The sequence below is a fragment of the Marmota marmota genome, unplaced genomic scaffold, assembly GCF_001458135.2.
Source record: "Marmota marmota marmota unplaced genomic scaffold, marMar, whole genome shotgun sequence".
Taxonomy (NCBI): domain Eukaryota; kingdom Metazoa; phylum Chordata; class Mammalia; order Rodentia; family Sciuridae; genus Marmota; species Marmota marmota.
The window spans coordinates 3,355,370-3,367,118 of NW_026000223.1; the positions used below are offsets into that span (position 1 = coordinate 3,355,370).

Below are 11,749 nucleotides of genomic sequence, written 5' to 3' on the forward strand. Positions count from 1 at the left end.
CATATATATATATATATTTTTTTTTTCATCCTGGGTGCCAGGAATATAAAAAAGAGTGGGTCTATTTAACCATAACATTCTGTGATTCATCCAAGAGCACCAATTTTCATTTCACAGAATTTATCTGTTAATGTTGATTCCAGCTATCACTTGTTTTATCATGTGGGAACATAAGTTATATAGTCAAAAATGTAAGCATTTTGAGCTAATGTTGACTCAGGTTAGTTTTTTTTTTTTTAGTATTATCTTTTCAAAGTACTGCCAGTTGAAAAACAAAGCATTATGTTTATCAGTTTGTTTGGAGATATTTGCCAAAGTTTTGATAGTATCTTTGAAAAAATGCTTGTTTCCAGCAGAACAAGGCATCAAGAAAACAAACAAAACAAAACAAAACAAAAAACCCATAAAGAAAGAAAAGAAACAGAAAGCAACAAAAGGAAAAAGAAAATAAAATCCCTGAACTGGATGTTCTCTTGGATGCCTTCCAGTGGGGGTGTTCTTGAGGTTATGATCATTCACATGTGCAGAGAAGCTGGGCAGGGTCCCAGCCTTATCTTGCTTGGCAGCTGGGAGTGTTTTGTACCTGGCATGGGTTGGCAGGGGACAACCATTTGAGCTTTAGCCTTGGGTGTCCAGCCCACTTCACGTCTTTTACTTTCTATGAGACACATCTTGGGGGCATGTTTCTCCTTTCTCCTAAAGCAAGTGAGAGTCCTCTCCCTCCCTGGAGCAAGGACCAACTGGTGCCAGCTCTTTGGGGTTGAACATTGTAAGTGGACTGGGTGCTCTCCCCTCTCCTGGGGCAGACTCTATCTCCCTCCCCGGGTTAATATTTTTGCTGTCTGTTTTCAGTAGGTTGCCATTGGTTGTGGGTCTCAATTAAGCTCAGGCTCTGTCAAGGTTATACATTGAGAATGTGGGCTTGGCCAGTTTTAACCCAGTTTGTGAATAAGCTCCAAGGGTCAGAGGCAGGGGCCTTTGATTTCTGAGCACTTAAAAATAAAAATACTGCCCCAGGGAAAGTTACCTAGGCAGAAGGTGGAGGTCCACAGATCATCAGAAGCCAAGTTGTGAGCTTATAAACACACACCCCTCCCTGCTTCCCAAAGACAGGGCTGGGCCTCTTTCCACTTACTTCCAAGCTTCCTTCCTGAGACTCACTGTGCCAGCCACCTTCTTTCTCCCAGGCTGGCTCCAGATGCTGAATGGGAATTTGGCTGGAGGTTCGAGTGTCTGCCAAACCAGGGGAAACATCCCAGGCCGTTGTAAAGGCCAGCAACCACTCCCCACAAACTAAGAACATTTCAAGAATGACTACAGGAATTGGAAGAAAATGAGGGAAGGTGGGCTAGTCTGGATTTTTTAAGGTAAGTAATAGTTTATATTTTGGGGTAGGAATTTAAGACATAGTGGGGGGCTGGGGATGAGGCTCAAGAAGTAGCGTGCTTGCCTGGCATGCGTGAGGCTCAGGTTCGATCCTCAGCACCACATACAAACAAAGATGTTGTGTTCGCCAAAAACTAAAAAATAAATATTAAAATTCTAAAAAAAAAAAAAAAAAAAGACATAGTGGGATTGATTTACCTCAGGGGTTGCAGGCAATTGGTCTCAAGGAGCGCAACAGGTCTTGTATTAGAAAATAGGTAGAGTGCTGGGCATAGTGGTGCATGCCTGTAATCCCAGCGGCTCAGGAGGTTGATGCAGCACAATAGCAAGTTCAAAGCCATTCTCAGCAACTTAGCAAGACCCTGTCTCTAAGTAAAATATATATATTTTTAAAAAGGGCTGGGGATATGGCTTGGTGGTTAAGCTTCCCTGGGTTTAATCCCCAGTTTTTTTTTTTTTTTTTAAAGGTAGAGAAGGGAAGAGGTGGAACTATAGAACAGGCACTTAACTCCTCTAAAGGAGACAGCCTTTACTCAGACTGCTGTCATGCGCAAACGTGGGCTATTGTCTTTTTCAACTTTTCAAGGAGGACTGGAAACCCAAATCCTGTGTCAAGTTTCCCAGATATGGAGGTATGACACAAGACACCCTCTGTTGGTGGATTTCACACTGATGCTGTTAGTTTACAACCCTTTTTAATTTTTTTTTTTTTTTTTGAGACCTGGTCTTGCTAAGTTGCTGAGGCTGGCCCCCAAATTTACTAACCTCCTGCTAGAATTACAGGTGTGCACTATCACACCCAGCTCTCTCTTGCTTTCTGTCTCACCATGCCCTTTCTCCCTTTCACATGTGCTCCTGCTCTGATATTATCCACTATGATATGATGCAGCCAGGGGAAACCCTCTCCAGAGGCCAAACTATTAGGATCACCTAATTACGGACTTTCTGCTTCTTAAACTGTGAGCAAAATCAATCTCTTTTCTTTAAGAAATTACTCAGCTTCCGGTTTTTCGTTATAGCACCAAAAATAGACTAATACATCACCAGGTAAGATGGCATATTTACAGGTTCCAGGGATTAGGGTGCAAACAGGACTTTCTATAAAGCTTGTGGGTCTTTTGCTCTTCCCCCACCTCAAAAAATACTTTGAGGACAAAAATCTATGATAAGCAGGGTTTCGTTTCCTTATAACCCGGCCAATTCTTCTCTCTATTCAAATTTTCTTTCTCTTTGTATCTGAGTATCAAACCTGGGGCCTCGTGTGGGCTAGGCAAGCACTGTAACTCCGAGCTACAACCCCAGACCCAAATATCCTTTTCTTTAAGGTAGCTACTTCTAGCAGAGGCCCTTGGATGTGGTAATGCTGAGTCTTCTAGACCCAGCATAATTTTTAGTTAGATGCTTGTGTGGTTCCAGCTTCATCTGCTGCCCTGGGACTCAGAAGCAGCAGTTTTCTCTTAGCTGCTGCTCCCTGTGGAGCTTCCCAGTTGGGATTAGTTATAGGGGTGAAGGTTTGGGCAAACACTCCTCCTCCTCCTCAGAGCCAGCAATATCTCCAGGGCCTGACTCAAGGGCTTGAGTCAACACTGAAGAGGCGGAGGCTGGAGATGGCAAGGAAAGAAGCAGAATGAGATGTTTGACTTGGATCTCAGCTCCAGAGGGTTGAGGCACAGTCAACTAGTGGCACAGGCTGTGCCTAATCAGAGCACATTTCCTCCTGTTCACATTCCAGTTATTTTAGTCTGCATGGTCCATTGCCCAAGAATAGGACAGGGGAGTCTTGACATTGAACCTCAGGTTTGGGAGATGGAGGTGATACACACCTGTGACAGGTGTTACCCTGAGCCCACTTGGAGGCTGGGACTGATTCTAATTGGGTGAATACCAGGCTGTGGGCTCCTTCTCCCCTCTGATACACATAGTTCTTTTTGGAAGGATCACAATCTCTAGAATAGACAGGGAAATCCTTCATAAACCCTTCAGGGGTGGGGCTGGAGGCTCAGTATAGTATGATGGGTAAACACAGATTCTGGAGCCAGATAATTCAGTTTTAAATTCTAGTTCTTCCACTTACTCTTTGTGCATCCTTGAGCCAATTAGGGAACCTTGACTCTCTGTTCCTAAGCAATGACAATTATACCTTCTTCACCGGGCTTTTATGAGAATTAGATGAGTGTTTGTAAAGATAGGAGAGTGCCTGGGCATAGCAATGATATGCTTCTTTGAATAATAAAAGTACAGAATCTGTTCTGTGCAGATCATCTGGAAGCCTGTTCTTTGGTTTAATGTATTTTAGTAACTGTAATTCCTTACTAGAAGTTAGAATTAAATTCTCAAATTATTCATCATGAACACTCTAGGGAATAATCAGACCGAACAAATATGGTTGTGGCTGTTCAGTTACATACATAGTACTGTCTTTTCTAGGCCAAAACAAAGGAGACGACAATTGTCTTCTTTACCCAACTGTTTCTAGTTGCAGTTCGTCTTTCTAAGAGCATGAGTTATTTTGAGTTATGTGTAATTCTTTTTAGTTATATGTAATTCATCTGGTCCATGGTTCTGATAGGAAATCAACACATTTCAATTAAAATCAATATTACCGAGAGGGGATAGTAGAGGATAGGAAAGGCAGCAGAATACAACAGACACCAGTATGGCAGTATGTAAAAACGTGGATGTGTAACTGATGTGAATCTGCAATATGTATACGGGGTAAAAATGGGAGTTCATAATCTGCTTGAATCAAATGTATGAAATATGATATGTCAAGAGCTTTGTAATGTTTTGAACAACTAATAATAATAATAAATCAATATTACCTAATGAAGTCCTCATTCTATTTCTTAGATAAATATGTCTCTTAACAGTGATGGAATTTTGACATTCCAACTAACAGAGCTTGCTTGCCTTCATCTTATAGGTATTAGCCTGGAGCACTGAGACCTACAAATTCTGAGAGATTGGAGTTCTGGTTCCTACAGGAATCCCAGTATGGGCAAGGCTGGTGAGGAAACTGGAAATACGATAAACATAGACTACTAGAAGCAATCAGACCTGCTAGGCCCAAAGTAGCAAGACAGAAGCCAACCATGAGAGCTGGCTTCAAACCATGAGAAGGGCCATCAGAAGAGATGAATTAAAAGAAAAAATACTCATCAAAACTGATTGACTATAATTGGATTTATATCTTTTTTTTTTGGGGGGGGGGTGGTTTTGGGCATATAACCCAAGGTCTTGTATGTATGTACTAGGCAAATGCTCTACCACTAAGTTATACTCCCAGCTCCAAGTCTAATTTTTGATTAACTTTACTAATAGGATTGTGTTGCATTCCTCTGAAGCAAGCCTGTAAAGATCAGAAGAGAAAGCAATTACATCAACTCTCCCTCGCCCCCTCAATACCTTGGCACCAGACAAAATACAAACCCCTAAATGTATATTTACAGTTGGGATGGGTTTCTCATCAGAATGTTATCTGATCAGAATGGGGAGCTTATATGGAAATCAGGCTGATTAAAAAAAAATAAACATATTTCTTATGCATTTGAGCATATGAACAGGGACCTATTTTAAGATTAGAAGATGGAGGAAGTGTTTTCTAGGCAACAAGAAGTGGTTGCAGAGCTGAGGTTTTTGGTCCTCTGCTGCCTCTTAGTGGAATCTCTGGAAATAACAGTTCAAGATTTTCCAGGGTTTCGCAAGAACTGGTGGAGGTTTTCAAGGTGGTGGAAGCTGATCACCAAAAGGAGGGGGTCAGGAACTGCTGCTATCCCCAGCAAGGCTAGGATCCCCAAGAGAGAGAAATAGAACTCTTTCAAATTGTCAATGACACCAAGAAGCTCTCTTCTTTTCCATCATCTTTATTTTTCCTTCAGACACCTGAATCCAATAAGTGAATGACCAGCTAGTCATGCACCTCTGTAATACTCTTGATCACAAGCAGCTCTCATAAGCACCATGCCAACCCTCACACACCTACTCTTCCTGTGATTGGAGTAACAAGTCTGTGTGGGTTTCTCCCTCTGGTTTCACAGCTTCTCACACCATCCCTTCACCGTCTGTCACAATTCTATACCATCACATCTGTGCTTGGTGCATCTCTAACTCCCTGCTCAGACACAGGACAGAGAGGGCCCTTTCATTCTGGTAAGTGAGAGAGGGGAACACTTGAGCACAAAGAGGGGAGGGGACTGTGAATCACTGGGAGCACCTTGGCTGGAATCCAGCAGTGCCTGAATCAGATCCTAGGATCATCTTTCACCTGCAGTCTACCTGCTTCCTTCCCTGGTCAAAAGTCCCTGGGTGCCACCAACCTCACTTCCAAACCTTACTTCCTATCCCCTCCCTCAAAGGCTCCACCCCTGAGCATTCACTCTCCTGTCACTAGGAGAGAATGGGCTACTTGAGTTATCTGTTACCTGCCACCTGGGCTTCCTTCCTCCAGCTGGGAGCCAGGGACCTACCCAGGGACCTGACCTGACTTCTTCCCCCTCCTCTCATGCCTCTAGACCCTGCCGCAGCCTGCGGTCCAGGGCCAGGAGCTGCCTCAAGAAGCCCCGGTTGGGGATGATGCCTCGGTGGTCCTTGACTTTCTTGATGGCCTCCACAAGGGTGAAGTGGTGGTACAGCATGAGGTAGGCCAGCACCAGGGTGGCAGATCGGCTCACTCCCACAGCACAGTGCACCAGAATCTTCCCTGCAAAGAGAGACACAAAGAGATAGCTGGAGACTGTGGTCGCTTGGAGGAAGCCAGGGAGAGTATGACAAGGACAGGTGAATAGGAAGACAGATAAGTAGAGGTGCATGGAGAAAGAAACAGGTGCAGATGAGTGGTGTTAAGCATGAAGATCCTGGTAGGCAGAATCACAGTCTCTGGGTCAGGAGTCCCCTATGTTTCTCCTTTTCTAGCAATAAACCTTCTTATTCCTTTCTTTTTTCCCCTCCTCTGGGTACTGAGGACTGAACTCAGGGGGCACTCAACCACTAACCCACATCCCCAGCCCTATTTTGTATTTTATTTAGAGACAGGGTCTCACTGAGTAGCTTAGCACCTTGCTTTTGCTGAGACTGGGTTTGAACTCACGATCCTCCTGCCTCAGCCTCCTGAGCCACTGGGATTACAGGCATGTACCACCACGCCTGGCTTATTCCTTTTTCTTAAAAAAATAAAAATAAAAGAATGAAGATACTGGGCTGGGGGTATATCATGCTAAGCATGAGCAAGGTCGTGGGTCCAATCCCTAGCACTGCAATGAATAAAATACAAAAATAAACCAAGACATGCAGATCCTCAACAAAGGGGAAGAAACCTCTGCAGAAATGGATGGAGAGGTCGTGCAGCACCTCAGTGTCCATAAAACTGAAAAGGGTGCAAAGGTAGACTCATCATTAATGAGAAACCAAGCTTAGCACAGGGTAGGGACTCCATTGATATTTGCTGAATGGATCAACAGGAAATACCCTTGTGTCAAGCCCTGTTCAGTCTCTCTACCCTTTGTGTTTTTTGAGACTGGGTCTTGCTATATTGCCCAGGCTGGCCTCAAATGCCTGGCTCCAAAATCCTCCTGTCTCAGTAGCAGGGACGGCAGTCATGTGCATTGCATCTGGTTCCCTTATCCTTTTATCTTGCTATTTCTCTTAATCATTGAATATACTTATATTTTCACACATAGTCCTTCTTTAATATTTAAGGTGGATTGGTCCTAGGATTCCACAAAGATAACAAAAATCAGTAGATGCTAAAGTCCCCTACATAAAACGGGGTTTAGTATTTTTATATAACCTATGTTCGTCTTCTTATATACTTTAAATCATCTCTAGATTATCTAAATACCTAATATAATATAATATAATATAAATGCTATGTAAATAATTACTATACTGTAGTGTTTAAGAAATGAAGGCAAGAAATAAAAAAAATCTGTACATGTTCATTAGTTTTTTCTTTCAAGTATTTTTAATATGTAGTTGATTGAATCCATGGATTCAGAACCTATTAATTCAAAGGACCTACTCTGTTTTTTTTTTTTTCTGACTGCTAAAGCATTTTTACCATGCTGAAGGTAAAAATAATTAGAAAGCATAGAAATATGTAAAACCCCCAAATTAAAAAAATTATAGCACCCAGATTCTCACCACCCAGGTGCAACTTGCCACTCAATGCTGGATGATTTGCTTTGTGTTGTTTTGAGAAGAAAAAAAAATACTTGAGAGAATGGTTTTCTTTCCTTAACATTATATCCAGAGCATTTTATCATGTGGCTAAAATCTCTCTCCATACTTGAACGCTTGGGCTTCTCCTAAGCTCCATGTTCATTGATCTTTCCTCCTTTTTGCTTTCCCTTCCTACCTCCTGGCTGGCTCAGTGCACGGTGGATGAAGTCAGCAGCCGTCTGGAAGTGGATGCTCATGTCAAAGGCTGGCGAGTCATGGGCCTCGACACCCAGGTAGCGGATGCCCAGTCCCTCATAGGCCTCAGGTGTACCTCGCCATCTGCTGTGTGAGGCATTGAGGACGTGGGTGATGCCCAGGCGACGAAGTTCGCGGCGGTTGTTGGCCATGTCCCTGTGTTGAACAGAAATTAGAGGGAGAGTAGAGAAGCCAGGGTGTCAGGGCCATTTCTTGCCTAGGTACTATCATGGGCTCCAGGCCTCTACTTTACTTACTAATGCCCCAGAAGGGAGGAAGACGGGCAATGACTTAAAGTCTTGTCCTGTGAGCAATGGTTGAGAGAACTGAGGGTGACTGGAGAAGACTAAGGAGGAGGGGTGAAAATGGCCATAATAAAATATTGAAGGGGTGCTCTGAGGAAGTGGGATTTTCCTTGATTTGCAGGGCCCTAAAGGGTAGAAATAAGATCAAAGGATTAAGGCTATAGGGCCACAGATTTCACTTTCAGGCTACTAACAGGACATACTAACAGTGGAATCTAACTGAAGAAAGGTTGGAGTATCTCAGGAGCGAGCCATTTCCCATCACTGGGGTGTTCAAGCAGGAAAAGGAGACCACTGAGTATTGCAGAGAGGATATTAGATGTTGTATATCCATTAATATTCCATGGATATTGCAGAGAGGATCTGAGCATCAAGAGGGTTGTTAGATGTGCTCACATTTAAAATACCTACTGGGGGTGTAGCTCGGTGATACAACTCAAACTCAGCATGCACAAGGCTCTGGGTTCAATCCCCAGCACCAAAAAAGTAAAAAATAAGAAAAAAAATGTTTAATGTCCCTGCTAATCTTGACCTTACATGGGACATTAAACATGGTTCTGATACTTCTTCCCATACCCAACCTTCCAATTACTTTATACTGTCACTGATACCCAGAATCCTCTTCTGTTTTCCCTGTTATGCCATGGCTCACATTTTCCCAGTTTTATAATTTCACTTTCAAGTTTGCATCAAGACCATCCCCTTTAGCTGAGTGGCAGACACCTCTCAGGAAAAATGGTCATATGTCAGGGCAAGTGCTTTTCCAGTGCAAACTCCTTAAGTGGAAATTTGAAAGAACCTTTAAGTCCTGGCTCATGAGACTCATGTGATGTTTGGCCAGTTACAACTTCCCTGAGCATCAGTTTCCTCTTTATCACCTACCTCTCAAGGCTGTTGTGAAGATTAAGAGTGAAAATACATGTGAAAAAAAATCCTTGCATACCATAGAGCCCCTGAGGAAGAGAAGAATTTGCTCTTTCTTTGATATTCGTCTTTCCACAGCCTCCAACTTACAGACTCTGCAGACACTTTAGCTTTGATCTCGAGATGAACCTCTTGGGCTTACTACCTACTGTTCCTGGCTCCCAGTGACTATCTTTATCCAGGGTCATAGCACAACAGATGGAAGGTCAGAGAAGTCATCTACTGTGCTTGGTACGCAGCACTGGCACTCAATACTAAGTGTTTGCTAAATGAATAACGTTACTATTTGAACAAGAGTTTTTCAATCCTGAGTTGGGCATTTTGATAATCCTATCTAAACTCTCCCAAACCCTCCAGCCTTTATTTTCTGTGTTCCCCCCTCCCTTCAATCCTTAATCTGGAACCAACAACACAACTCAGTGTCTGTCTGCCACCCTCTTTTCTCCTTACACACACACACACACACACACACACACACACACATCCAGCCATGATCCCTGTTTACCCCATACATACTGGTCTCCAAGGTAGAGGCCTGGCCAGACCTCATCGGCATGGTTACAGGCTGTCTTGCCTGTGTAGAGGAGCCTTTCCAACTCAAAGACGTTGAGGAAGGGATGTTGAACAGTTGGCATCTCCTCCAGGCTCCCTCTAGTGCGAACAGGAGACCTTGAACTACTCCGGGAAAATCGGGCCATAAAAGTCATGGAGGCCCAGAGCCAGTTACCAGGGCACATCTTAGAGGCAGCAGGAACTGTGGCAGCTGCACGATGGCTGTGGTGATGATGGGGCTGGTCACCAGGTAGCTGTTGCTGAAAGAGGAAGGTGTGAGACACACTTGAGTGAGTCCAGAGCAGCTGTTTTCCTTCCTGCTAATTGGGCTGGGTCAGGCCCTGGGGAGAGGATCCTCAAGGAAGAGAAGGTAAGGCCAGCCCTGGTAGGGCCATCAGGATTGCCTTTTTCTTCAAGCCGCAGAAGCTCCTTTCACTGAGCTCTTTGGCTCTGCCACACAAGGAGGTGGGAGAGTCACATGTCCTTGTTTACGGGAAGAGGGAGCTGCCCAGCTGCTGGGTTTCTGCTCTACCACCCCACCCTCATTGCCAGTACACACACACACACACACACACTTGGCGTTTCAGTGCTTGTACCCACTGCTGGGGCTCTTGCCAGCCTGAATCTGGGCCTCATCTGCCTAAGGCTATAGGCAGAGAGTCTAGGGAGCTGAGATGCAGATGGGGGTGGCTTTGGACCCTTCCAGAGAAAATTATCAGAAAGACAAGGCAGCTGGGGCCATGGCATATGCCAGGCCTGTTTCCTTGGTTCCAGAGAGATGAAGTGCCTTAACCCATTCCTTCCCTGCACAGCCTCAAAGATATGCCTGTTAATAGGAAATATTTGTGGGGAGGGACTGGGTTAGTGAAGAACAGCAATAAAGAGGGAGAGTAAGTTTGGGAAAATACTTGCTCAGTGTAAGAGCTAACAGAAGGACTCAATCTATATGCATAACAGATAAACCACGCTCAAACCTCACCTTGAAGGTGAGAATTCTGAGTCAAAGCAGGCATTCTGAGTTAAATACACGAATAATGTTGTGTCTGTGTGTTTGGAGGGGGAGAGGTGGAGGCCTGAGGCCTGTAGAGGGAGAAGAAAAGGGAAAATGAGGATTCTGCAGGCCCTGGGACTCAGATACTCTTCAGGGTTGTTAGAATCAACTGATCCTACACAGTGTGCACGGGGGCCTCCAACCAGGAGGTTAGCAGATGTGTTTCAGAATACCTGTTGGCAGCTGGCATTTGTGAAACTAGAGTCATGCCTTGAGTTTTACAGCTGGGAAAGGTCAGCCTTTGAGGCTTGCCCTGGAACCTTTAGGCAGACAGGTACATGGGCCCCTATCCCTCCTCCTCCTGTCACACTTATGTTCCCCAGTATTTGGAATGATAGATTGACTTGCAGTCCTCCTCCCATTTCCTTTCCTGACTTCTGCCCAAGGGACTAAAACCTACTGTCCATCAGTGAGAGGCCATCTTTATCCATGGCCACACTGTGTCTCATCCCACAGTGGCAGCCAGGGCCCATCTCTCCCTTTCTCCAGGGCCAGTAGAGGCCAAGTACTCACAGGACATCAGAAACAGGGGTTTCAGGATCCCAGCTCAGGAGGAATAAATGGCTATTAAGGTATTTAGATACAGACATTTTTTTTTTTTTTCCCAACGGCTGGGTCAGAAACAGCATAGAAATAAAACAGTACTGCCTCAACACCACCACAGCTATCATGATCATCACCACCACCATCATCATTACCACCATCACCACCCATCTTTTCTCTTCAGGCCTAAAGACCCTATAACTGTTTAGAAATGCCCAAACAACCTTTTTTCTCCTAATAGATTCTGCTTCTGCTGCCTATGTCATGGTGACAGGTAAGAGGAGGCAGGGAAGGCGACCAGATGTAGGAAACAGCTCTCTCTGGGACTCTCCTCTTGGGAAGGAGGGTGGTGGAGAAACCCCATTCTGTCCCGGGATACACCCCTGGGCATTCTCCAATCCCATCAGCCGGTTCTGAGAGGCCCCGGGGCAGTTTCCCCCACCCCTTCCTCTGTCTGCTGTCTCGGTGGTAACAGGTTCATGGTTGTCGCCTCAGCCCTTTGCCAACCCAGACATCCTGGCGCTGGGGGGGAGGGAGGGAGCCCAGGACAGCACAGCTCGCTCTGATGCGGGGGGGG

The 11,749-nt window shown here is 44.8% G+C and overlaps 1 protein-coding gene and 1 long non-coding RNA gene across 2 annotated transcripts; one reads left to right on the plus strand and one right to left on the minus strand.

Annotated features, from left to right (window-relative positions):
- Nucleotides 1-629: 629 nt before the first annotated feature.
- Nucleotides 630-4,554, plus strand: LOC107155376. Its single transcript, XR_001505177.2, has 3 exons — nucleotides 630-769; nucleotides 1,188-1,367; nucleotides 4,310-4,554. It is a non-coding gene; the product is annotated as an uncharacterized LOC107155376 (long non-coding RNA).
- Nucleotides 4,555-5,233: 679 nt separating this feature from the next.
- Nucleotides 5,234-10,002, minus strand: Dusp26 (dual specificity phosphatase 26). The gene is made up of 3 exons (XM_015501253.2): nucleotides 9,543-10,002; nucleotides 7,739-7,953; nucleotides 5,234-6,085 (listed from the first exon to the last, which is right to left on the minus strand). Exons 1-3 carry the CDS (start codon nucleotides 9,761-9,763, stop codon nucleotides 5,886-5,888), a joined length of 636 nt encoding a protein of 211 aa, XP_015356739.1. The 5' UTR covers nucleotides 9,764-10,002; the 3' UTR covers nucleotides 5,234-5,885.
- Between the last annotated feature and the right edge of the window lie 1,747 nt (nucleotides 10,003-11,749).

Excerpts from the sequence above, each read along its gene's own strand:
- Dusp26 (XM_015501253.2), bottom strand. The coding sequence starts at position 9,763 with ATGTGCCCTGGTAACTGGCTCTGGGCCTCCATGACTTTTATGGCCCGA. Across the intron at positions 7,954-9,542 it reads GGCCTCTACCTTGGAGACCA|GGACATGGCCAACAACCGCC; the intron begins GTATGTATGGGG and ends TGTTCAACACAG. Across the intron at positions 6,086-7,738 it reads TGCACTGAGCCAGCCAGGAG|GGAAGATTCTGGTGCACTGT; the intron begins GTAGGAAGGGAA and ends CTCTCTTTGCAG.